The 26,539-nt window shown below is 46.8% G+C and overlaps 1 protein-coding gene across 2 annotated transcripts; it reads right to left on the bottom strand.

Moving 5' to 3' along the window:
* Nucleotides 1-1,404: 1,404 nt before the first annotated feature.
* Acad9 (acyl-CoA dehydrogenase family member 9) lies at nucleotides 1,405-26,311 on the bottom strand. Of its 2 annotated transcripts, XM_028858497.2 has the most exons (18): nucleotides 26,091-26,310; nucleotides 22,022-22,115; nucleotides 20,631-20,732; nucleotides 18,808-18,914; nucleotides 17,946-18,046; nucleotides 17,101-17,179; nucleotides 16,043-16,217; nucleotides 14,367-14,440; nucleotides 12,239-12,314; nucleotides 10,562-10,632; nucleotides 10,243-10,362; nucleotides 6,125-6,253; nucleotides 4,698-4,777; nucleotides 3,954-4,080; nucleotides 3,649-3,726; nucleotides 3,112-3,240; nucleotides 2,414-2,486; nucleotides 1,405-1,656 (listed from the first exon to the last, which is right to left on the bottom strand). In XM_028858497.2, the coding sequence occupies exons 1-18, from the start codon at nucleotides 26,265-26,267 to the stop codon at nucleotides 1,556-1,558; spliced, it is 1,893 nt and encodes a 630-aa protein (XP_028714330.1). In that variant the 5' UTR covers nucleotides 26,268-26,310; the 3' UTR covers nucleotides 1,405-1,555. The 2 variants fall into 2 exon arrangements, with proteins under 2 accessions (XP_028714330.1, XP_037062439.1); XM_037206544.1 differs by lacking the exon at nucleotides 2,414-2,486 and having other exon boundaries at nucleotides 26,091-26,311.
* Nucleotides 26,312-26,539: the final 228 nt, after the last annotated feature.

Below are 26,539 nucleotides of genomic sequence, written 5' to 3'. Positions count from 1 at the left end.
GGAACACAAAATTCCCCAGAATTAGAAAGAGATACCAATCTAAGCACAGGAGGCATTTCAGACACCAAACAAATGACCAGAAAAAAAACAACCTGCTGTCACCTTATAACAAAACACTAAATGTACGGAACAAAGAAGTATGTCGAAAGCGGCAAGAAAGAAACGCTAAGACATATATAGAGGCGGGTCCACCAGATCACTCCACAGAAAATTTAAAGGCCAGAAGATAAGAGCTGCCTACCCAGTATTCTATACTGAGTGAAACTAGTCACTATTAAAAGAAAAACTTAAAAACTCCTTGATAAAAATAGACTAAAGGAATTTATGACCACAGTCCAGCTCTACAGAAGATACTTGAAGGAATACTTCAGACAAAAAAAGAAAACAAATCCACGAGGCCTCAGGAAAGAGTAAACCATGCTACAGTAACACTAAGCAAGAGAGGAAGAAAAACACTGAACTACACAATCAACACAATGGCAGGTAACACTGACTTAGATTTGAGTGTTGAACGTGGGGAACCCGTGGCACTCAGGCAGCTAGAAAGGACTGCTGGGTCCTCGGCTCTCAATAGGACAGCCACGTCACCCGCCTCCCCAGGCCCAGAGAGCACTGCTAAAGAGAGGGTGGAAACAATCTATGCACAAGAGCCAGCCACGCATCACTAATTAGACGCAGTGGGTTGGGAGAAAAAAAAGTAGGGAGGTGAGCATGTTGGGGATGCCAGAGGAATAAAAGGGGGGGGGGGCTGCGATTAGATATGACCAAGATACATTACTTACACAGAGGAAACTATCAAAGAATAGACAACATTCTATTAAAATAAAACAAAACTACCCAACCTCTTGGAATAATCCTAAAAAGGAAGTAAAAGACCTCTATAATACAAACTTTAGATTATCCAAGAAGAAATTTTATTGTTGAGATCCCTCATGGTCATGGATTGGAAAAACATGAAGTCTAGATGGGACATGAACTCAGACATTTTTTACTCTTTTTTTTGCCAAATGGATCCTCACCTAGACTACAAGCAGTTTTAGTAGGTGGTATGGCCCAGCTTCCCAGATGCTCTGTCAGTGTATGGTTTAGTAGGGATGGCTACCCACACCTAAGATCCCTGGGAGTCTTGGGCCACAGAAGTGAGTCATTTCCACAGAGATCATTGATCATTGTAGCCACCAGCAATCTCTCTTTTTCTTCCTTCCTTCCTTCCTTCCTTCCTTCCTTCCTTCCTCCTTCCTTCCTTCCTTCCTTCCTTCCTTCTCTTCCTCTCTCTCTCTCCTCCTTTCTTTCTTCAACAATTTGGTCCTCCCTCCCTTCCATCTGTCCGTCCATCCTTTCTTCCTTGCCTTGATGGGATCTCTTCAGATGCAGGGCCTACAAGTTAAAACCTAACTACTGATCTTTCAGCAGAGCAATAGTTGTTTATACTGTTGCTTTAGTGTATACAAATGGCATACAGTCTACACAGATGACTCCAATGTTTCAGTCTTCTCAAGATACTGAATTATATCAACCTGCGCTAGGTGCTAGGTACAGGGGCACTGTCCCAGCCTCACGATGTCCTGTCCAGAGGGTGGGCACAGATGTAGGCTCGCTTTTCAAGGATCTGCTTAGACACTTTCTTAATCTGTTCATCCATGTTTTCTGGAGCATCTGTGAGAGGAAAACAAGGCATGGTAATCCTTTTGCAATATGGTAATGCAAACAGGTCTAAGGAGTGTTTTTACCTAAGTTAGTTCCCCATTGGAAAGCTATATCCAGGGATACCCTCCTTTAGACCCCAGGTCTTATGTGGGAAGGCCCTACTTGGTAACTGGCTCCCAGAAAGGCTGTTTCACTACCCTCCACAGTGTACCACAGTCCTGCAAGCCATGTATGGCCCCTCGGCTGGGTTCTAAGCTGCAGGCCATACATCTTCAGTAAGGACTGTAATGGCCCTCTCCACCGTAACTGGTAACAGGGCCAGCCTCTTCAGACTGCCATGTCAAGGAGAACCTGGTTCTATTTCCAAACATGGACAAGCAGTTACAAAAGAGAAAAAGCATTTCAGATAGAAGAGCTGGCCTAAAGTAGTATGTTTTATTATTATTTCCATAAGGCCAAGGCTTTTGGAGAAGCCATTTCACCACCTCTATGGCACACGGCAGTTCCATAAGCCATTCTGGCCAGAGTCTGCGGCTGAAGAGACAGGCACAACGCCGTTTCCTTCTTTTGGGACCTCTCCAAAACAGACACCAGCATATCCTACATAGGAGGCCTTAGTACACAGGGATGTACCTGACCTGGCAAGCCCTCTACTGTGAGCCCAAACCACTTTCCTGGCAGCAAGCTTTGGGAGGAAGTAAGGCACCGACAGCTATGGATGATGGCTGGCCCTGGGTACTTGCTTTCCCATAGGCATCTCACTCACACTTGTCCAGCTGAGACAGGCTGAAGAGATTCTGGAAATAAGCTTCCACACAGAACATGTTGGCCAACAGAACCTAGACAACCAAGTTCAGAAAGGACAGCAACTGAGAGCTCTGAAGTTGGTCTTTGAACTCAAAGAATCCCAGCATATTGCCACACTGGGCATGACATCTTGGGCAAAAAAGCCTGGCTCAGAAGTTACACAGCACCCTGACCAAATGCAGGCTGACCAGGAGCAAGCCCCTCAGGAACTCCAAGATGGCGTCTGTCTCTGTGAAGTGTGCACCCATGGGCTATTCTGGAATGACGTGTGTCAAGAGGCTGGTAACCATGAGTTGCTAATGACTAAACCTGCTTGCCCCTGCAGGGTGAGGAAAGTGTAGTGCAGGTAATGAATGAGGGTGGCCTTGTCACTCACCTGTCTCCTGTAAGAGACTAAAGGCCAGATCAGGAACAGCACCGACACGGCCATGCCACAGCAAACTCACCCACCATCTCTGCAGCTACCCCTTGGTCCTGGAGACTCAGTCTCTCTTGGGCAGGACTCTCCAACAGGCCACACTACCCAGTCTCTCCCTTCCTCAGCTCCAGGCTTCATTAAAACGCAGTGGATAAAGGGCCTGTCCCAGTAGCCACGACCCTGACAACTCATTATGGAGTCTGTTTAATATTTCCCACGTAGGGCTGTGCAACACTTACCTCATGATCATGATTCCGGAGCCCAGTTCGGATGGAGCGGCTGGCCCGTGACAACACAGCTGTCATGCCATACAGGTTGATGAGGATGTTGGCTACCCGCTTCAACACCAGCTGTTCCTCTACAATGGTCTGAGGACAGAGGTTCAGAGTGCTGAACAATGATGCTTTTCCTTTCTCTATATTTGGACACATGTCAAGGCTTAAACAGGTCTCAGAAACTTGTCCGATGCCTAGTGTGCTCAATGTCACCTTCAGCAAGACTCCCCACAGAGATTAGCTCCTGTGTTCAGCCCCAGGTAAGTAGTCCCTCCAGGTATTCCAGAGAGCCACTCTGGTTGGAAGGTGCTTAGAACACTGTGGATAATTCACCTAGCAGGGCCCCTCCACGGGCAGTGCTGGCTAGCAGTTCCAGCCCCATGCAGATCAAGATTTCTGTTCTAGGCCTGGACTCACAGGTGGGCAATGGGCCCAAAGTAGTCCCATGGCGGGAGTACCAGAAGGGGAGGCAGTATCCCATACCCAACAGGACCCATTTACCTTTCCAAAACGGAGTAACAGGGTCTCAACGGTCCGACCAAAGTAATACACATTTTCCTCAAGCTTGTTGGCACTGTCCTATTAGTGAAGAAGACGGACTTAGTATCTCTTCCAGAATGTTCCATTTGACCCACCTAATATTCACAGTCTGGAGCTCCAGGGAGACAGGACAGGGATAGAGTGGGGAATCTGAGTGTTCCCAACTTTCCTAGAGGATCCTAGATGCTAGTCACATCCTTCTGGATTAGGACTACCTTGCAGGAGGGGACCCAAATGTAGGAAGTACAGGTGCTGGGCATACTTACTCCAAGACTGGGGTGTACAAGGCCAAGTCTGCCTGACAGTCCCATGTCCACAGTTCGGCCCAGCGAGTCCCGAAGCTTCCGACCAATTGTCTCCATGACTATGGTCACATTGCCTCTTTTAAGCTCTCTGCAGGAAGTTCACAGTCTTGTGACTTAAGACCCTACAGCTGGCTCCCACTGATCAAGAGTATGGCACCATGGAACTCGGTGCTTTTCTAGAGCTGAGCATGTGGGTTTCATGCAGGGTGGCTTTCTCCTCCCAGCAGAGGGAAGCCTGTTGTACGGTCAGCTTCCAAACAGTTAAGGAGCCTGCAAAATCCTATTAGCAGGGATCTGATTGCTCTGCCCTGGAATGAGGGCAGAGGAGATAAAGAGGGGCAGAGAAGAGAAACTAGTCTCAAACTTGCCACCTGTTAGCTGGACACCTCTCATTCCATGGCTTCTGGATGTCTCAGCAATCCAGCCAACGTAACAAGCATTTTCAAACACCAGGTACCCTCCAGGGTGGGAGATGAGCATCAGCCGGGGGGAGAGGGGGTGGAATGAGGACAACTTGGGCAGGTTGCCCTCCCTGCTGCTTTTGGTGAGGGGCAAGCTAGAGGTGTGGGCTTCCAGTCGCTGTCACCACTGTGCAGAGATAGTGCACGTGCTTGTGCAGCTTTGCAGTGAGCCTGTGTGCAGGCTGCACTCCCCACCCGCTGTTCCAAGACTGGGACCAGTAACTGATGGGAAAATAGCACCTACTTGATCCTTGAGGTCAGGATGCGTCCAGCATGCTGCAGGCCTGTCAGGGCAATGAACAACCGAAGAATCTCATTGGTTCCCTGTGGCCAGAAGTGTGAAGGTCAAAGCAGCCCAGCAGCGCAGGCTGTGACTGACAAACCCAGCCACTCCCCACTGTCCACGCGGCAGAGGCTGTCACTGAAGCAGCGTGAGAGCAAGCACAGAGGCAGGCTGTGGCCTGGTGTTAGAGAACACACAGGAAGGGTAGTAAGGCTGACCAGATGTATGGCCTCCCACTGGGACTTTTACCTCTCATAGCCTGTCCTGCATGGTCCATACCTTTCTTTAGGTCCCAGAAGCCTTATTAAAACTGAAGCCAGATTTCCCTGGGTAATAAAGGGATGTGATGACCAGGACACAGAAAGTGTGGAACAGATAACCCATGGCTTTCATTTAGACCAGAATTCTCAGGGAAGCTACAGACAGCTGAGTATCAGTATCTGGAAGCTCCTCAGGGGAAAAAACACACACACACACACACACACACACACACACACACACACACACACACACCCCTTCTTCATGATTCTACTATAGAATAGGAAGCTGTAGGCCACTGACCCAGGCTTCACAGCCAGCATCATCAGCACCATCCTGTAGTTGGACTGGCACCAAGGGGAGAGAAGTTCCCCTGGGAGGAAAAGCTGGGCATGGAGGTTCTTCTGATACTGCCCCCAGCTCTAAACAAAGTCGGCCTCACATCAAAACTTGCCCATTTGTCTATGAATTATGGCCTCAATAGCAAACCCTGCTAGACCATACCACCTTAGCCAGGATCTTTGAGAAATCCAGCCCTCTCCCTGCAGGAAGGGCCAATAGAGAGGCAACTCCCAGACAAAATGACGTAGACATGCCGGACTCTTCGGAGAGCCAACCCTTCTGCTATTAGGCTGTGCCTGATAAGGCAGAGATGTTGAGTGGGACCAAAGGACCAAGGAGAGCTTTGACTGGAGCCAACAAGAGTCAGCTTAACTTCAATTTACTGAGAGTGAAATCATAACCTAGTGAGCAGAGGATGGAAGCAGAGTGGGAGCTGGGACCGGAACCCGACTCTCCCACATGTGACCAATCCTGTCCAGCCAAAAGGAACTTGGCAAAAGCACAGCACTCACTGGGAAGCTATGGACCAGTGGAAAGGGCCTTCAGGAGTGTGACCTGAAGGGGCTGTTTGGGCTCTCCCAGCCTAAGCTCCCTCTACATAGCAAGGGAGGGTGGAAGCACTGGTGTTTGGTTAGGAGGGTCCGACCAGAGGCAGGCCTGCCTGCCCTGTATCATTGTAGACCATCTCTGGGGACTCAGCAGCCGCTCTCAGGGCTAGGAAGGCTGGGAGAAACACAGGACATCACTAAGGGGGTGTAGAGGGAAGTACAGTCAGCAGAGACACTCACCTCAAAGATGAGGAGGATGCGGCTATCACGCAGTATACGCTCATAGGGGTAGTCCTTCATGTAGCCTGAGCCCCCAAGGATCTGCAGAGCCTCGCTCACACACTGCCAGGCAGCCTCAGAGCTGAACACCTGCCACAGATCCAGACAAAGTTACAGCCTGGTGGGAGTGCTCCACAACCAAGTCATTGATCCCCTTGGGTCTTCTAAGAACAAGACCTAAGCTATGAAGAGCTGCTGCCCAGGATGCGGCTGGAGAATGTGTGGAAAACCTGAGCTTGGAGATGAGTGGTTCCAGGAGGAACTTTCCAGGTAAGCACAGGCAAGTCCTTTTGCCTTCTTGGACTGGTGACCAGCCTGTGTGTTCCATCCCTAACATGACTTGTCATGCCTCTTGTGCCAACTCATGTGCTTTGTAAGTCACCCAGATTTCTCCTTCTTAGGAAGTGTGACCATTCTTGCCATCCACATGGGCTTCCATTTTGCTCTTATGACCACTCTCTACTGAACATCCTATAGTTAGCATGTGGAAGGGGGTCAGCTCTTGGGTACCAGTCAGTAGCTGGAAGTTACGAGGAGAACATGAGAATGAAATGAATCCCACCCAGCACACAGCTGCCCCTGTTCCTAAACTTAAGCAGGACCACCTCAGACTCTCCAATGCCCATTTCTCTAGGTTGTCACATCCTCCAGCATTTCTCTTAAGAATTCAAGTCCAGAGGCCAGTTTAAAGTTAGGTTGTCATCTGTATTATAGCTTTAAAAAAAAAAAAAAAACCTTTCTCAACCCCACCTTCTAGCCCACTCCAAGTCCTTTAAGTCACCTGCCAATTCCTAGAAACACTTTCTACTCTGGACCCCCAGTGGCCACACAGGACCTGGACTCAGAAGCACTCAGTATCAGGCAACTGGCAGCCTAAAGGTCCTTTCCTAAGATCCGGAGAGGGCAAGGGAAACTAAGAAACAGAACACCTACCCACAAAGACAAGACCAGTTGTCAACACCTACAATTATCTCAACTATCATAACTACAAATGCCCAGACACCGGAACAAAAATGCAAACATTAACAGTCAAGACAGTGTGCATCCACCAGAACCCAGTAACCTTACTACAGGAGACCCTGAGAAGTTCCACACAGCTGAAGTGTAAAGAGGACATTAAAGAGGTTATGAACAAACCCCTTAAGGAAGTCTGTGAAAACACAAACAGTGGAACAAAATAACGAAACAGTTTAAGACATGGAAGTAGAAATAGAACCACTAAAGAACCCCAAACTGCACTAAAACTGGAAATGGAACATTTGGAAAGCCAAACAAACCCTCAGAGGTCAGCCTCACTAACAGAGGACAAGACATGGAGGAGAGAATGTCAGGCGTTGAAGGCAAGGCAGAAGACGGTCAAAGAAAATATTAAATCTAAAGAACCCAAGCACAAAACATCCAGAAAATCTGGGACACCATGAAAAGACCAAATTTACAAATAATAGGACTAGAGGAAGGAGGAGAAACCCAGGTCTAAGGCACAGAAAGTATTTTCAACAAAACTGAAGGCAATTTCTCCATCTCCAAAAAAGGACCCCAAACAGAAGCAGCAGGAAACAGATATCTACATACATATACTTTTGACTGTGCTTGTTCAATAGGAATTTGACTGTTTACCTTGACTGTACCTTGATATTATGAAACTAACCAATAGTAGGTGACATGTTAGGTACTGTAAGCTGCTTATTAGCACCTTTTGCTTTCATAAAAATTTTATGTTGGTGTTTTTATTATCTCCATTTTATAGATAATAGTGGAGGCTGAGAGATATCAAGTGACTTGTTCTAGGTGACACAGTTAGGAAATAGCAAATCCAGGATTCGAGTCCAGGCTCCACAGTTTACTTCTGCTGTTTTGCATGTAATGGCCAACTGGTGCTTTTCCCAGGTCTTCCCTGACTTCAACACTTCCATGTCCTTGGAAGATGCCCAGTTTTAGGAAACCCAAGATGACTGATTGTGGGAGCCCACAAAGGTTTCCTAGTGAGATCTGAGCTTGCTTTAAACAGCAGGGCTGCGTTAGGGGATGGCTGGACCACATGCATGGTCACCAGGTGTCTGGGATGGTCTGCACTTGGCTGTGCTGGAGGAGGTCTTTTGCTCCACCCCTTGGCATTCCTTTAAAAGCCCTTTAGTAGAGACAGAAGGGACTGGTGAGTTTGGACCCAGGCCATCCTGAGGCTATACTGTGTTTCTAACTGTCTCTCTCCTCTATATTTCTATCTACCTATTCTTCATTTCTCCCTGCTCAAGAGAGGACTGATTTACATATAAACTCACAGGGACTATGGCAGCATGTACAAGACCCTGGGGGAAAAAGAGGGGCTAGTCTCCCTCAACTGATCTCTTTGGCCTCTCAGATACAGCTTTCCACAGTCAACTATTTAGTAAATAGAGCCACAATTACCTCTGTAGTGTGCAATATCCAGTTCACTTATTATTAATAAGAAGGGGTGGGGTGGGGGTTGCTGGACAGTGTGAAGAGAGTGAGAGACTTTGGAGCACTCAGCCCTAAATGCCTTTACCATTGCCCTACTCTTAAGGCTCAGGGATGAATGTGGAAGAGGAAGTACAAAGATTATAAGAGCCAAAGGTAGTAGATGACTTCAAGAAAACAGCTTCCAGACCAAATAGGACTGATATACATATAAACTCACAGGGACTACAGCAGCATGTACAAGACCTATGTAAGTTCAAGCCAGACAGAATCCCAACATGGAGAAAGGAAAGTGGGCACCAAGTCTTACCCCTAGCCAAGAAGAAACTGACTGCTGCTGGGAGAGGAGAAATCAGTTTTTTTCAATGGAACGACACTGGCCTATCACCCACCCTCTACCCAAGCCCCATGCTCAGTCGTTGGCCAACACAAACCAGGCTCCATGGTTACTTTTTCATGGGAGCGGGTTTTTGTTTTTAAAGAAGAGAAAGAACATGAAGTTAAGTGGGTAGGGAAATGGGGGAGGATCTAGGGCAGTTTCAAGGAGAGGAAAGTATATGATCAAAATAGATTATATGAAATTCTCAAAAAATAAATTAAAAAAATACTTAAAAAATTAAAAAACAAAACAAAAACAGAGGGTTGTGAAAATAAACTTAGAGGCTCTTGCTATTAAATTAGGTATATCAGAGAACTCCGTGGAGCCAAGGGAAATAGTTCCACCTGACAGTGATGACCCAAAGATAATGGATCTGGCAGAAAGGTCGCTATGATGGAGAGCAGAACAGTGGGAAACAGCCAATGCCACAGAGGTAAAGACGGTGACTGCTGTATGCTGTGGGCCAGGTTCTGTCTACTCATGATCCTAGATTTGCTTGTTTAACCCTTAGGTATCCAACTGCAGAGAATTTCATATAATCTATTTTGATCATATACCACTGGTACCCCACGCTGCTATCTGACAAAGGTATGGCCCAGAGGTAAAGCTAGGGGAATCCTTATTGCAGCAAAGTCAGTAGCCACCTTGAGAACTATGGTGTGAGGAAGCCCCAGGGACAGGGATATAAACTTGGGCCTGCTCTAGACTCCAAAGCTTGTTTTAGAGCATTTCCTACTTGCAGTGTTTCTGGACCCTTTAAGATAGATAGCAACACTGGGCGACTCAGGCCATGGCCTAAGAGGCAAACTGGCCCTTTTACACACCAAAGAAATCAAATTCTTGTAACCAGTGACCTCTTTTTACTTCATTAAACATGTTATAAAAGAAAGTTCCGATCAAGAGGAAAGGCTATCACTCTGAAAATAATGACATTCCTTCCTTGAAGAGCCCAGCTAACTTACATGGATATAAAGTTTTGACATCTGGGCCTTGTCCTGTTGCTATAGACTAGAATCAATCAGTAAAAATGGGCACAATCCGTACTGAGAAGCAGTGAGCTGCCCTGTAGACTCACACTCAGGTAAGCATAATTCTGCATTACTTCTCCCAGCTTCTCCCTAGGGCCCTGCTAACCCAGAAAGCTGCACAGGTACAAATCATAGGTCAAGTCATTCTATCATCTACCAAGAGGATGGCTGACAATGCCATGGATCAGAAAGGCTGTATCTCCCCCAAGTGCTAGCTCTAGTTGAGCTGGGATTACCTTCACCATGGCCGCCTCAATAGAGCAGTCGGGAAATCCTGGTTGGTCTAGCATCCCCGCAGTGAGGTAGGCCATGCTTTCCATTACATAAGCCTTCTGAGCCATTAGCGCAAACTTTTCCTGAAATGTTCAGAAAAATAAAATCAAGAAGTGATCTGCGCATACATAGGCTTAACTCCTATCCCTCTTTTCGAGAAGCAAATTACATGAGAAGCCTTGCTATCCCAGTGGCAACCATGCCTTGTACAGTTTTCTTCCTATGTACAGAGAGCCACCACTGAAAACCTCTTCCCATCCAGTGAAGCAAAGTCTTCAGTACCTGAATCAAACCAAATTCACTGAGATTCCTACTGAACTGCTTCCTTGTGCAGGCATACTCAGCCGTCAGTTCTAAAGAAGAACAGAGTTGTCAAAACAAACAAAAACGCAAAATCAACTAACAAACAAAAGGTTTTTGAATACTGGAAAAGTACTTCCTAAGACCAGCATGATGACCCTTCAACACCCAGAAGGAACTATGAGAGCCTTGTCTTTGAGATGAGAAGCCCTGGAGCTCGAGCTCCTACTTTCTAGAATTCTTGGTCCTCGTGGGGCCTATAGGCAGCCAGGAGGGAGTTAAGAACACAGAATGTTGAGTCAGCTGTATGGGTGTGGAGGAAACACTCTACCTCTTTTAACACACTACCTGCCTCACAGAAATGCTGTGATGCTACAGAGGAGGAAGGCTGGAGGCAGCTAGCATAAGCCAGGTGCACAGGGCATCCAAGAAAGATGCAGAAGCGGGCCTACTGATACTCAACCACAACACGAGGGTACCTTCGTGGCAGAGCTCTGGTTGGGGCCTTCATGTGCACGCTGTTGATAGCACCGGAGTCTAAGAGCCTCAGAGGGACACTCAGCCTTCTACTGTGGCACTAGCACTTCTAGCTCCGCCTGAACCTTGTTTCCCAAATATGTCCTCTGCTGTGATCCAGATGCAGCTGGTTTCCAACAGTTCCTACACTCACATGTTTTTGACTGTGAGAACACTCACTGATGAGAGCCACAGAGCATGTTGAAAGGCACCTGAGCCTAGCAGGCGGGTTTGCCTTAGGTCATGATGCATGGCCTGTGTAAACCACCACCCTCACTGGGCCTCAGTTTCTCTACTAAGCAAATAGAGGAAGAATCCAAATGTGTGCCCACATCGTTGTAAACTCCAGCAGTCACGAAATACACAGGGCTGTATCTGCTTCCAGCACTTCACAGCCCACACCCATGCCCAAAGAGCCACAGGACTTGAGTGAGATCAGAGCTAATGTTTTTATAGTGCCTGGTTCATGGACTGAAGATCATTACACAGCCAGGTTTGTCATGGATAGAGCAGAAACACTTTATGCCTCTAACAGAATGCCTGACTAGTGTATAAATAAAGCAGAAGAACGCTGAAATATACTAGGCTCTGGGGAAGGAGTACATTTGGTCCTAATCAAAGGCCAGATGCTGAATTTAAGCTGTCTGTCCAAGTGGCCTAGCTCAGCCTTGCCCGCCCAGCAGAAATAACCCAGACATTCTTGGTACATAGTCAGTGCTGCAAAGGGCTCCTGCTCCTGACTTACCTACTATGGAGATTAATCTTTGCTGTTAACATGATGGCTTTAGAACCACGAATCATGATACTAGGAGACACCTCTGGGCATTGTTTGTGAGGGAGTTTCCAGAAATGTTTAACTGGGGAGAGCCTCCCTGAATATGGGCAGTATCAGCCCATAAGCTAGGTTCCAGACTGACTAAACAAGGAAAAGGCTGTGGGAGCATCTGCATTCATTCTTTCTGCGTCCCAACTTCACACACAATGTGACCAACTGCTTCACATTCTAGCAGCCACAGCTAGAGATGTTTCCTACTCACACCTTCCTTGTTTAGATGAACCAAGGATTCAAACTGTGAGCCAAAATTTACCCTCCCTTCCTAAGGTTGTTTTGTCATAGCAACGAGTAAGTATCCATATACCTACCAATCAGTTTCTTGAGCATCCCAGCCACAACACTCCCCATGCTGAATCGCCCACTGTTGAGGATGTTCATGGCTACCTGCAGGGAGAGTGGAATAGGTCTAGAGGCACTGAAGGAGGCTGAGGGAGCCAGCCAAACCAACTTGTTTTTATGAAGGCAAAGGCAAATGTCTACCGAATTACATGCCAGCGTCCAGGCCAAGTTAGTCACCCTGCCTGTTTTCAGGGCAGAAGCAAGCAGTTCTAACCCTCAAACTAGGCTTAGTCACTGTTGTACCTTTCCATCAACATCACTGGCCTCACTCTGAGCACACACAAGTCACTGCTCCTACTCTAAATGGAGGAGTAGCTGTCAGTACTCCTCGTCTGTGGTAGGGACAGACACCAAGACTGATCTAAGAATGCTACAAGCGGCAGGAACTTTCCAGCTGTGCTTCAGGATCAGCACCCAGATTTTACAGATGAAGCAGCAGGGTCGTGACTTCCTCGGGACTGACAGGCAAGCCTGAAGACAGATGACCCTACTGACGGCAGCCAGGTGCCTATGGCAGTATCTGATGGCTGGGCCAGCACCCTGCCTCTTTCCTTGCCCTTTATTCTGCTCCAGGACAGTGAACAGCTGGGAGCCAGACAGGCACCCAGCTCGGGTTCCCATGCTGTGCTAGCTCATCCAGAGTCAGGGGTTCTCCTCACCAACCAGAGGGCTCAAGTGAGAAACTGCGTGGAGCCACAGGGTTAATTTAAAAATGGACATCACCACGAGTTCTGGTGAAGATGCGGAACCCTCGTACACTGTAGCCACCGTGGAAAGAGTTCTTCAAAAGAGTACGATAGTCTCCATACAGCTGGCGATTCTATTACTGCCCCCAAAGGGATGGAGAACACACTTTCCAAACAAAAACTTGACGATGAAAGCTCACGACAGTGCTATTGACAAAAGCCCCAGAGTGACAACTCGACCCAATGAACTGAGGAGTCAGATGTGGTTTATCTACAGTGGAACTTCATCTCCCCATACAAGGGGATGAAATACTGACTCATGCTGTGACATGGATGATGGCTGAGAATACGATGTGAAAGCAGCCAGCCACAAATACCTCACACTGTATACGAGTCTAGTCAGATGAAATGCTCATCATCTACAAACCCAGAGAAGAACAAAAGAAAACAGCAGTTGCCAAAAGATGGGGGTAGAACTGGAGGAATGACATTTCTGGAATTAGAAATGATGATGGCAAAAAAATTAATAAATAAAAATAAATAAATAAATTTGAAAAAAGGAATGATGGCATAACAGACAATATATTAAAAATGATAAACATGGATATTTTAAAGTGGTAAACTAAATATCACATAAAACATTTCTCAATAAAATATAAATCTGGGGCTAGAGAGATAGCTCAGCAGCTAAGACCATTTGCTGCTCTCACAGAGTACTCAGGTTCAGTTTCCAGCACCCACACTGTGGCTTACAGCCTGTGACTCCAGTTCCAGAGGATCAGACGCCTTCTGGCCTCTGCAGGTACCAGGCACACATGCAATTTACATACACAAATGTAGGCACTCACATACACACATAAAATAGAAATAAATCAATCCAGCTGAGTAAGTGGTATATGTCTTTAATCTCAGGACTAGGGAGGCAGAGGCAGGTGGATCTCTGGCCAGTGTGGTCTATTATAACTGAGTTCAGGCCAGTCAGAACTACATGGTGAGGCTCTATTCTATCTCAGAAAGATAAATATTTAAAATATAAACCTGATGACATGGGGGAAAGCCATTCCCTCAAAGTGCAGGGAGTTACAACCTAGGGTGCTGGGTTCTTGGAACTTGGGCCTCTCTGGAGCCAGCCCACTAGCCTGTTTTTCACACTCACTGGGGAGGGGAATTCCATTCCTCACTCAGAAAAGAGGAGGTCTCCAAGGGGAAGAAAGACTCTTCATCCTATTGAGACTCCCTCCTCTAGGGACAAGCCATTTCTCCAGCCTCTACGGTGCTCACTTCCTATGCCCAAGAGCCAACAAAGTCACAGATAGAGCACAGGCTAGCCTGCTAGCAGAAAGGCTAGGGCAGAACACGAGACTCACATGTGAAATGGCCCAGCACTTAATGAGACTGGCCTTCAACTTACCTTAAAGCCACCTCCAACTTCTCCAAGAACATTTTCCACAGGCACTCTGGTATTTTCAAAATGGACTTCACATGCTAAAACACATGGAATTTAAAAATCGTGACTACCAAAAACCCCACTCTGCTCTTGACCCACAGGCCTGTGACTGACTGACTCACTCATTTAGCATCCTGAAGATCAGAGAAGAACACACTCCTGCCTTCACAGAGCTCATTCTTTGGCCAGGAAGACAAACCGTAAGTGCAAGGACATGGCAGCATGGTCAGCATTGTGATGGAATGAACAGCACGGTAAAGAGAGAGATGGGGCTGCAAGGGAAGGTGCCATTCTTTTGAAAGGCTATGCCAGGCTTTTGTAAGGCAACAGTTGACAAAAGCTGAAAGGACCAAAATAGCCAAAGACAGAAAAGCAAATGGAGAGCACCAGCATTTCCTCAGACCTTAGAGTCAATGGGATTCTTGTTTAACATAGCCATATCCCATACCGGGGGTAACATCTTCCCAGCTTGGATGGGGTGTCAATTCATCAACACCCTTCAGGCTGAAGCATCCCCAAAACATAAAAAATAAAATGCTACTGCTGTAAGCTAAATCCTAAGGTGTCTGATAGACAGGGCTTCCGTAGCCAGGGACCAGCAATCATGAAAGAAATACAAGCTCCATCAGTCAGTGTGAGTGAAACAGTGAGAAAGCAAGGTACACAGGACGAGGCAGGGGCTGGGACAGCGCCCTTGAACAACATTCCCTGCAGCCCTGCATGTTTTTCTACATAAACAACGTAACTCCTGGCATGTTGAACTAGAGAAAGACACTTAGGATAAGGAAGGTTAGGATTCAAGGGGCAGTCAGGCCAAGTGTCATAAGCTGGTCCTGATGATTTTTCCCTCAACTGTTGCTCTGGCAATGTGAAATGCCACAAAACATGACCTCTCTGTCTGCTGATCATATTTCAGGGCTGGCTACATGGGCTAGAGGACCTATGTAGTTGGTCATTCTTTCAAAGGCTACTCGACTGGGTATGGGGAGGATATATCATCCTATTTGATCTGATGTTCCTGGACCCTCTTTTGGGGTCCTGCATGCTGTTGGGGCACCAGCCTCCCAGTTGTCAACAGGTAACGACACTGTTGACATGCCCAGCTCCAAAGACAGGGTACGCAGATGTGCACCTTGATGTGCCGGGAGTGGAACACAGTCCCTGTAGGATGGCCACTCTAAACTACACCAAGAGAATGACTGTAAGAATGCCATGTCAGACTGGATGAACCGAGGCCAACAAACGGGACGCCAGTCTCCACCGAAGCAGCGGCTGCCTAACCAGGACATGAAAGGTGGGTCTGGACGGTAGGAAGAAAGAGAAAGGAGATTCCAGGAAAGAAGACAGGGTGACCCACCACAGGATGTTTACCCAAGACACCTGTGCTTGTGTGATGCCCACTACTGCCCTACCCAGGCTGAGATTCCAACTGACCTCACTTACCTAGAATCAGCAGTGCCGAATGCACTAAGGTGCATAGATTGTGACTGCATTCTTATTTTGACTCTGCTAAAATGCTTCACTGAAACCACAAGTAACTAAATGGCATTTTCCATTATACTTGTCATAGTGGACAGTGAACCTGACTCTCAAGTCTCTCTGTCACACTCGTGCATATGAACATCTGTCACACTACTTACTGTTGGAGCCTCGAATGCCCAGTTTATCTTCAGGTTTCCCATTAGTGATTCCGCCAAAGTCTCTTTCTACTATGAATGCAGTGATTTTGTCTTTTACTGAACCGTCAGAATCAACCACCTCGGTTTTTGCAAACACAGTAAAAACACTGGCCAGTCCTCCGTTGGTGATCCAAACCTGAGGAAAAACCAAAAGATCCTTAGAGATAGTACTCAGCTCTATCCAGCCACTGGATTTCAGGCCAGACATGCTCCATAGCAGGCAGGACATGGAGAAGGCTCCACATAAGCCAAACCTGTGTGAAATTGCACGGGGACACACTTAAGTCTCTCCAGAGCAGGGATGTTCTCAGGAGAGAAGTGGCAGGGCAGGGATAGAGCACAGCTAATGACACTAAGGTGGCCTCTGAGCTCCATTCATTACACACCGCTGACAGTAAGAGGGAGCCTTTTTATCACGGCTGCACAAATACAAACGTACAAATTTATGTACTGTATTTTCTTATCAACGGAAAAAAGTGAAAATGGGGGGTGAGAAAAAGAGTGAGTACTCAACTGACTGCAATGGATGGGAACTATTTACTTTTGATTCAAGCAAACAAACTGATCAGGGGAAACGAGTAAGAGATGAGCAGGGAAATCCGGATGCTAACTCGGTAAGAGGCCATTACTACTCGTTCCCCCTTTTGCTAATGGCATTTCAGTGTTCTATCTCAAAGATGCCATCAGAGGTGGTGATGTCAGCAGGGGAAGAACTACCAGCCACGAGTGTGTAACTCCTCTAGTGGGTGCCAGGGCCATGGAAGTGCACCGCATTATGCTCTGCATCTTTGAAATGGTGTGGAGCCAGAACTGAAAATAAGCCCACAGGAGCAGCTGCAGGCACAGAATCAGGAGACTGTGGAGTCAGACTGCCTTGCTCCAGTCCTGGCTCTGCCACCCAGCCATGCCTCGGGCTGTTCTGATAAAGGAGTGGCACACCCGTGTGGTGTGCAGAAGGTAGACACACAGAGGCAGTGAAGACTGACTGAACGCGACAGGGCAATGAGGTCACGCTGTACCTTGGAGCCATTGAGAACAAAATACTTCTTATCTTCACTTAACGTAGCTCTGGTCTGGATGGAGGCAGCATCACTCCCACTGCAAAGACAGAGATGTGTGACTGAGGGAGAACACTGGGAACAAGACTGGAATGGTTCTGAGGGTGTAGAAGTAAGATAGGCCTTTAAAACACCGAGTCAGACAAAAACATACAAGTCTCTTCCACTTCACTCTGATGCTTGACCAAGGAAAGTGGCCAGAGTCTGGAAGCAGATGGGAACATTCTAGTAAGACTCATACTAATGAGATGTGTGTGGATAACAAATAAAGAAGCAGTAGTAGAAATGGTCTGGGCTGAAGTTCCCACATGGGAATGTGGGCTCCACAGGGCTTATCAGAGTTTCCCAGTGTGTTCAGCCCACAACAGGAGGAAGCCTATTTCAGGATTTCAAATGAAGGGGAGCAAGATTAAACAGGTACCAGCTGGACTCGCATCAGAATCTGAGTCTTGCCCAGGCCTGCTTCGTCCTTGCTGTGGAACCTTGGACTGGTTACAACTTCCCTGAACTTCAGCTGCTAATCTGGAATTGCAGACTCACCACCCACCCATGTGCCCTGAAAGACTCACTGAAGTCTGAATGCATCCCTGAATGTCAAGAGGCTTGTGAGCCACAAACACTGACCTAGTCAATGCTGTAGGAATGTCACCTGTAAGTGACCATGGGCCAGAGATAAGATAATATCTTATCAGTTGATTCTCTGAAGGCATCAGAGGAGGAAATACAAACAAGCAACTCCACACAAGCCCCATGTCCCAGGGAACTAGGAGAGTGTCAAGTATACAGATGATTTTGAGGAGACAGACCTGGCTGGCTCTGTTAGGCAGAAGGCTGCGATGTGTTCTCCAGATGCCAGTTTGGGCAAATACTTGACCTTCTGTTCCTCATTGCCGAACAAGATAATTCCCTAAATAAAACACACAGACCAATTGACCAATTGAAGATGAGTGAGGTGTTTTTATGACAGCCCCTCTGCTGACAATATTTATTTCACTCAAGAGAAAACAGTGAGTTCAGAGCCAGCAGCCTCAGACACCACAAGGGCGGCTGATCTGCACAAGGGGCAGGTACAGTGATAGCTTTGGATTTAACATCTAGGATTTTCATCCCTACCTATACCAGTGCATTCTTGGGTCAGCTATGGCCCTTCTCTAAGTCTCCACGTCATGATTTACAAGCTGAGGACCTGTCCTTTATGGACAGGACGGCTTTGACGATAGAGTGTGAATACATGGGGGTACTAGAACTACATCCAGTCTGGGAATGTAGTTTCAGAGCTGTGCTCCCCAACTCCTACCCTGCTGAAAATAACTGCACACTGCTCACCTACCTAATCTTGGCTTGCAAAGCTGGACACCGAGTCCATTTAACTGCCTTTCACCTGTATAGAGCAGAAATGAGCTGGCTAATGTGAAACCCTTGAGGAGCATGTGCCTTTGAAGCTGCCCATCATGCTTTAAGTTCAGGGGGCAAGTAAGGTATGTGTACAGACAGGGGAGCTCAGGAAAGGATTCATTTCCAAAGACAGCATTAACCTATGTCTCATGTGCAAGTGCAGCTAGGCTTCTCCTCTAGACCCTGAGCTATAAAACCCATGCATGTCACAGAAGCAGTCCCCTGTCCCCTACTTCCTCCAGGAAGTCCCGAACATGACCTCAAACAACTGACCTTGAGGCCAATAGCCTGGTGTGCTGCCAGGGTCACTGTGATAGACCCATCCATGCTGATGATCTCCCCAAGCCGAGCATACATGGTGTTGGAGAGGCCCAGGCCACCTAAGAAAGACAGACCAGACTAGCTGACTTTCCAAGTGGAGAAAGGGATGCATTTTATTTTTCTAATTTTAAAGTAACAGCAGAACCATTAAAAAAAATTAAAAACACAGAATGGCAAAGAAACTATCATCTATTATCTTATCCAGAGTAGTTCTGTATACATCTTCAGGTTTCTCTGAGGCAAGGAGACACAGATGAAGCTGAACTGTTAATACAGACATCTACACAAACAGTAAGCTGCTGAGTAGGTTGCAAATCCCTTCTAGCAGAGAGACATCCACAGTCCAGGTGGCACCAGGTCAGGCTCTTCTGCCTGGCGCTGCAACACCTGGGCTGGTGTTCCCTTGCTGTTGTGCAGGCCGCCCTGTGCATTGCACTAGGTTGAGCAACTTTCTGCCCTCCACCCACAAGGTGTCATAGCAAACAGCCCTATGCCCACAGTCCCACAACCAAAACTGTGTCTTGACCTTGCCAATGTTTCCTGAAATGCAAAACTGGTCCTCACTGGGAATTACTGCTCTAGCAATAAAAGACAGAAGGACTGAACACACCAACGAACTTACACACTTTACATTTACTCTTCAAATCCCAGAGGCATCTATGTCCACTTTATAGAAGTGTAAACAGCAAAGCTGCCCAGTGAGGACAAGAGCGCACACTCCACTTGAGGGGTGGCATGCCTACACACCCAGGGAAGTTAGCCCTGCAGGTGTATAGTATCCTGATGCTGTCCAGCCTCCATGCCTTCCCATCCCCGGACCCTCCACCCCACACCACCCCAGCCTTCTCCACCTTTGTTCTAATCGGAACACTTCTGCTTTTTCTTCTTAACTGCAGCGAGGGGCTGCTGTGCCCCCGCCTTATTTCTCCTCTATTACTAGGCTGCACAAGATGGTGACACCTGTTCCTTTGGAACTACAACCCTGATGCCCAGTATGCCTCTTCCACAGCTTCATGTAGAGGCCAGGTGAGCTACTCCTGTGAAGAAATAGAGCGCTGATGCCACACGTAGGGTCTGGCAGCATCGGGCATTACTTGAGGCAGTCTGCAGACAGTCAAGTTTTCATATACGTGGTCATGTGGTTGAGAAGTGACACATTAGTTAACAGTTTTAAACCCTTCACTCAACCAGGTTAAGACGCCATGGAAGGCAATTAGGCATCACTCTTACTTTCCTTAGATTTTTTTCCTGTGCCTCAGCTTGGACCAGCTCCAGATCTGGCACTACTACGGACTTCTTCTGTATACTTGAGGGCCCACTTTCCACTGTAGAAAGTATTTACACTTTAGTATCTGCAGACACACCAGGCAAGGGACTAGAAGACCAAGAGTAGCTCCCATTTGCTATGGTTTGCAGTGTAAAACCTCAGTAATGGCATCATTGGTTGTGGTTGGGAAATGTGCCAAATAGCATATCTCCAAATCAGCAGCTCACAGCCAGGAAAGCTGTCCAACCCTGAGAAGTGTTTCCAACTGCACTCTCCCCCACATCTCCAGGACCTTTCAGCTGCCATACCTGAAGGCTGCCCTGGCAAAGGTGCATAGCATAGGCAGGTGAAAGTTGAAGAAACACAGCTTTATTGTTGGGCACTTAAGACTATGGAAGATGGCACTTAAAGGCCAGTGCTCCTCAACAAGAAGCCCTTCATGCACACAGGATAAGCACATACTGAAGAAGAGCTAGATCGCCTGGTGAGCGGCCATTGTCTAACTTACCATATTCTTCTGGGACCTGTATCCCAAAAAGTCCCAGGCTCTTCAATTTCTCTAAGGTGTCAACTGGAATTTTTCCCTCCTGGTCAATTTTCCGAGAGTCCACTGACAAAACAAATATCTTGATTAGGCAAGAAAAAATAAATAAATAAACAATGTTCATATAGATAGAAGTATACAGAATGGATTTTGAATAGTACACCAATACCAGTGACAGAAGATGTCTAAGATCTGAAGTTTAGTCAGGGCCTCCCAGCACATGGCTGACATTTATACCATTAGGCATCTAAGAACTGTATTTTTAAGTCACTGGTGCCAAGTGAGTCTTCCTCCTGACCTGGCATTAGTCACTAGGGTCATGTAAAACAGCAGTGTATCACGGACTTCTATGACACAGATTCCTGGAAGCATACTATGATGGTTCATAGTATTTGTCAACTTAACTGCATTTGGAATGACTTAGGAATCAACCCTCTGGGTGTGCCTCTGAGGGAGTTTCCAGAGATGTTTAACTGAGGAGGGAAGACCCTCCCCTGTGGGCAGCACCATCCTGTAGCTGCAGACCTGGGTTATAAGAAAAGGCAAGCTGAGCACTAGCTCAGAACCATCTGTTCTCCTGGCTCTGTCTGGGTGTGAGATGTGAGCAGTCACAGCTGAGACCTGCTTCTGTCACCAGACCTTCACCTCCATGAAATACAGTCTCACAACACGAGCCAAACCCCCCTTCCTCCCTAGTTGCCTCTTACAGGCAAGTTTGCTAGAGTGAGGAGAGAAGCAAGTGATACACACACTCAGCTGATCTCCAGGTTAACTATGGTACCTTCTCAAACACTAGAAAGTAAGTCACAGCTCTCAGAACTGCAATGGAAGGTCAGGACACAGAGCACTGTGCAGACAGTGTCCGGGCCTGTGTTCTTCTACCCAGTGTTCAGAGCCTCCACGTCTACACTCCACTACACAGGTTCTGAATATGCTGGACCACAGATCATGACTGGTTCATAAAACACCTACAAAGATCTAGACTTCACCTTAGAAACATGTATGTCATCTCATACAGCCTCTGCCACAGTACGTGATTAACAAGTTTGAACTACCTGACCTCAGCTATTTCCATCTTGTCTAGGAACTCACTTCTATCATGTCATACACAAGTTTTAACCTGCTGCAGTGTAGAAACATTTAAGAGGTTCCTTACCACAGAGACAAGAGAAACACTGAATTAGTGTCTTTCAACTATGCAGAAACTGGGTGGTTCCTGAAGGTTCTATTATGAGTAGAAACTTTGTAACTTAATAACAACACTAAGAGCTTCCTCTCCCTATAGTGCACCTAATGCAAGCAATCCAATTAACCGTGTAATGGAAATGGGCGATGAAAAAGAAAACCATACATACCTTCTTCAGTAAAGAATTTTTCCAATGGTCCCACAAACTGATTGATTTCACTAAGTTCATCCTGACTAACCTCTGGAAATGGGAAAACTCCTTTCTAAAAATGAAAAAACAAGTATGACAAATTTAATTTTCAGGAACTTCTCATTGTAGTATTTATCAAAATGGAAGAGGGAAATGTGTTACATTCCACATCTGGTCCCAGGAAAGAGGCAGAAGGATAACTTCACAAGATACTTCAGGCTAAGACTCTATTTGTGTTTATTTTCCTCCCCATTCAACCCATAAGGTGAGTGAAATCCTAATTTTCAAGTTTCCTTATCAATAACAAGGGTGCAGAGTATTCCATAAACAGGAGCCTAGGACACCAACAATGTGCAGATCACATTTCCTCAAGGTTCCTTTGAGACTTGTGGAGACAATGGATATGAGGATTCCTCATTAAACTGGACATCAATCTTTGTGTGAGCTCAAATGCTCCCTAGAGTAACACCATGCATGCCCCCCCCTCCCCGTCCCACACCCTTAGCCGCTGTTTCTTATGTCATGGCTATTGGCTTTCTGTGTTGAACATGTGAGGCAGCAGGGTCAGAGGACAAAGAATTCAACCTGGGCTCAGGCACTCTTAACATGTGTGACTAGATTTGAGCAATTTTCACATCTTCTATTAGTGTGGTTTCTCCTATATTACAGACAATCCTATTCATCAGAGACAGTAGCTGTGAAGGTCAGAAAGGACATACTTAGTCCTGGAACATGAAGTAACCATGTCTGTGTGAGATTCCAGCTCTTCTCATGACCATTCTCTTTGTCTTAGTTAGGGTTTCTATTGCTATGAAGAGACACCATGACATGGCAACTCTTATAAGGAAAACATTTAATTGAGGTGGTGGCTTACAGTTTAAAGGTTCAGTCAATTATCATCATGATGAGAGCATGGTGGCATGCAGGCAGACACGGTGCTGGCTACATCTTGATCAGAAGGCAATAGGAAGTGGACTGTCACACTGGTTGGTATCTTGAACATATATGAACCCTCAAAGCCCACCTACACAGTGACACACTTCCTCCAACAAGGCCATATGTACTCCAACAAGGCCATACCTCCTAATAGTGACACTCCCTTAGGGGGGCATCTTTTCTTTCAAACCACCACATTCTTCTCCTGGAGAATGACTTGGCTTCTAATCTCTAGTGGCCAACTAACTAGGATCCTCTGCTGGTCTTTGAAATCACTCTATATAGTTTGAGAGCCTGTGAACATCTGAGCTCCATCCATCCCTACAGTTGCTTGGTATGGGATGTAGATTTGGAGCCCTCACTTTTCCCTGTCTGCTGTCCTATTACTCGATTTCCTGTTTCCCCATATTATCAATATTCCAGAATCTATTTGTGCCTCTCTGGCCCAAGGACAAAAGGCTCCTGGGTCTCTATTTAAGAGACAGCTGGCTTAAAGGAATATGCTGCTACCCACCAGCACTCCACTGCCAAGGAAGACTCAAAGGGAAACATGGTTCCTCTCATTCCTCAGAAGCCTCTCAGAACAAGAATGCCCCCCCCCCCTCGAGTGCAGAAGCTCAAACCATAACCTTCACAACCTCACTGATCGCCTAGTCTTGGTCACATGGCAGTGTGAGAAGAAGGTGATTCTGATCTCAGGAGGTAAGACTAGTCAAGAACAGAAAACCTGGCAGGTGGCTGCTCTTCAGACATAATTAAAGGGTAAAAACTTCAGGAGCAAGGCACAGTGATGCACACCTTTAATCCAGCACTCAGAAAGAAGAGGCAGGTGGACGCCTGTGAGTTCAGGGCCAGTCTGGTTACATAGTTGCATCCCAGGCCAGTGGGGGCTACACATCAAGACTCTTTCTCAACAACAACAGCAAGAAACAAACAAACAAAAAAACCCAACCAAACAAATACAATCTCCCCCAAACAAAACAACAACAACAACAAAAACCAATAAAACCAAAATGAACAACATAAAATTTCAGGGGGAGATTATGGGGGCCAGGAGGAAAGTATCCTCTAGTAAGGAGAGACAAAAAAAGGAATGAGGTACACCATAGGAGGGGAGCTTAATTTCAATTAGCATCTTTCAGGTTGGTAAAGCAACAAAACCTGTTATTCAAGTAATTCTACTGCTGAAGTCAATTATAAAAGCCAAGTGGCTGTAACTAAGTCTGCTAATGTCACACAGACCTCACCCACTCAACCTCCCACTAGCCCCTGTGGCAGCCATTGGCATGGGTGACTGGGACACTCTCTCCACCGAGACTCTAAAGTATCACTGCCACTGTCTTAATCAAGACCCAGAAATGCTTTGAGAACTGTGTTTGACTGATTCAGGAAGTAGCAGTGAAGTTGCTTTAAAGTAGTCAGATTCTGAATATAACTTGAAGACAGACAAAGGAAAATTTACCTAATAGGTCTCAATGTGGACTATGAGAATAAAAAGAATAAAGATGTCACTGAAGAATGTGTCCAATCACAGTTTCCATTACCTATGGTAAACAGGTTGCTAGGAAAAGCAAGACTGAGTGGGATCCAGGAGAGAATTTTCATATAAGTTTATCAAAGATGCTTATTAGACATCTGAGGGGAGATTTTGAGCAGAAAGGAAGACATAAGTCTGGAGTTAAGGGAAGAACTCTAAGTTGAAAAAGAAATCTGAGTCATAAGAACAGAGGTGGCATTTAAAGCTAGGACACTGAATTAATTCATCAAGGGGCTGGCTGTAGATGAAAAGAGGGGGCCTTAGACTTGAACTTTAGGAAACTTCAGCTTTGCTGCATGTGGCATACTAGCACTCAGGAAGAAAGACAGAGGTAGAAGATCTTGAGTTCCAGCAACAGCTTGTCTCAAAACAAGCCATCAACACAACCACCACCACATAAAAAAAGGATGAAATAATACAAACAACAAAACTCCCTCTGACTTCATCTGGGCTACTTGTCAATGTCTACCAGTTGAGAAGCCAAAGAACTAACAAAAGGAGATGAAGGAAATGGTTTTTCAGAAGCCTGAAGGCTGAAGTGCATTCATATCAAACATTGAGTATTTATCTGTATCAGATACCAATGATAGATCAGGTAGGAATAGGAATGAGAAGCAATCACTTAGATCTGACAATGTTGAGATCACTACTGGCTGTTGGGACAAAGCTTGAGGGAACAGATTCAAGACGCAGAATTATCCTTGAATAAGTGAGAAAGTTGAGCTCTAATGACCAGGTCAGCCTTTGCTAGAGGTGGACAGTTGATTATGGTAGTAGGATGTGGATGACACCGGGAAGGACAGCTAACGGTTGAGATTCTCCCCAACTACATAAACGTAAAATTGAAAGCAAAAAAAAATGTGACGAGGGGGAAGATTTAAAGACTGAAAGAGGGTAAGTGATGAAGTTTTCTTTCGCATGGTTTCCACGCTTCAACAAAGCTTTGAACTTTCCAGCGGGGCAGCCACTCTTAGCCCGAGTCTTGGCTTCTGCTATAATGCAGTCAGTCAATGTGAGAAGGCTGTTCTAAAGAGAACATAGTTAACAAGAAGCGAACTCAAATTCATTGACAAGTCTTCTCACTCTTAACGTGATGGCCTAAAGGGTGCTACAAGCTGGGTTGTGGAGTTCTGAAAAGGGAAAAGAACCTTGGTGAAAGTCTCGGAGCTGAAGGGAAGCCAGAGAAGCGGCACAGAATGAGCTGTTTAGAAATCATATTTCCTAGCCAGAACAAGGAGGTATCTTCGTAATTAACCCTTACAGGATTACTCCAAACTCCCCGGGCAAGGAATGGCTGGAAAGGTAGGTGTGATGGCACACGACTGTAAACCAATACTCTGGAGACGGAGGCAGAAGAATCACGAATTCAAGACCTGCCTGGTCTACGGAGTGAGTCCAGAGCCAGCTTGGACTAATGAGATCCTGTCTCAAAACAAAGCAAAGCAAAAACCTCTGCGACCCCATTTACGCCACCTTTCCCTGAGCCCAGCCTCTCGGGTGTTTATCTTTTAAGGACTCCGGTCAGGTACCAAGGAAAGGTGGACACAGGGGACAGGCAGGCAGGACTTGCCTTACCCGCTCGATGTTGCCCAGGAAGAGCTCCTTGGCGAAAGAGCAGCTCTGCGGACTGGTGTGCAGCGGGCGGGGCGTCGTCGTGAAGACCCCTAGCACCCGGGAAGCTCGCGCCGCAGTCGCCGCCGCCGCCGCCGCCACAGCCGCCGCTCCACGCGAGAACAGTCTGCAGCCAGACATGCTGTTCTTGACCCTAGTCTTCAAGCCACCGGAAGTGCCACCGCGCACTCCTGATGACGCAAACCACCCGCGTCCGATAAGCCTTCCGCCGGCCGCTAGCCAAGGTCCCGTCCTAAACTAGCTCGCCACCGGAAGCTAGCCCGCGCTGCCGGGGATGCACGGGCTGCGCCGCCTGATGGCGCACCTGAGGCCCTCTGGAGGAAACCTTCACCAAGGCTGCTGGACGGCTGGTTCCGGTATACGTTTAATGTCTTCTACGTCAAGCACTGCTG

The sequence above is a fragment of the Peromyscus leucopus genome, chromosome 6 (genome assembly GCF_004664715.2).
Source record: "Peromyscus leucopus breed LL Stock chromosome 6, UCI_PerLeu_2.1, whole genome shotgun sequence".
Classification (NCBI taxonomy): Eukaryota; Metazoa; Chordata; class Mammalia; order Rodentia; family Cricetidae; genus Peromyscus; species Peromyscus leucopus.
This window is presented reverse-complemented; position numbering and strand designations above follow the sequence as displayed.

Bases quoted from the DNA above. Each gene is read 5' to 3' on its own strand.
- Acad9 (XM_028858497.2), bottom strand. From the start codon at position 26,267: ATGTCTGGCTGCAGACTGTTCTCGCGTGGAGCGGCGGCTGTGGCGGCG. The intron at 4,081-4,697 runs GTAGGTGCTATT...AACTTCCTGCAG, and splicing joins ATCCTGACCTCAAGGATCAA to AGAGCTTAAAAGAGGCAATG. The intron at 3,241-3,648 runs GTAAATGGGTCC...CTCTGTCCTCAG, and splicing joins TGTTACTCCGTTTTGGAAAG to ACCATTGTAGAGGAACAGCT.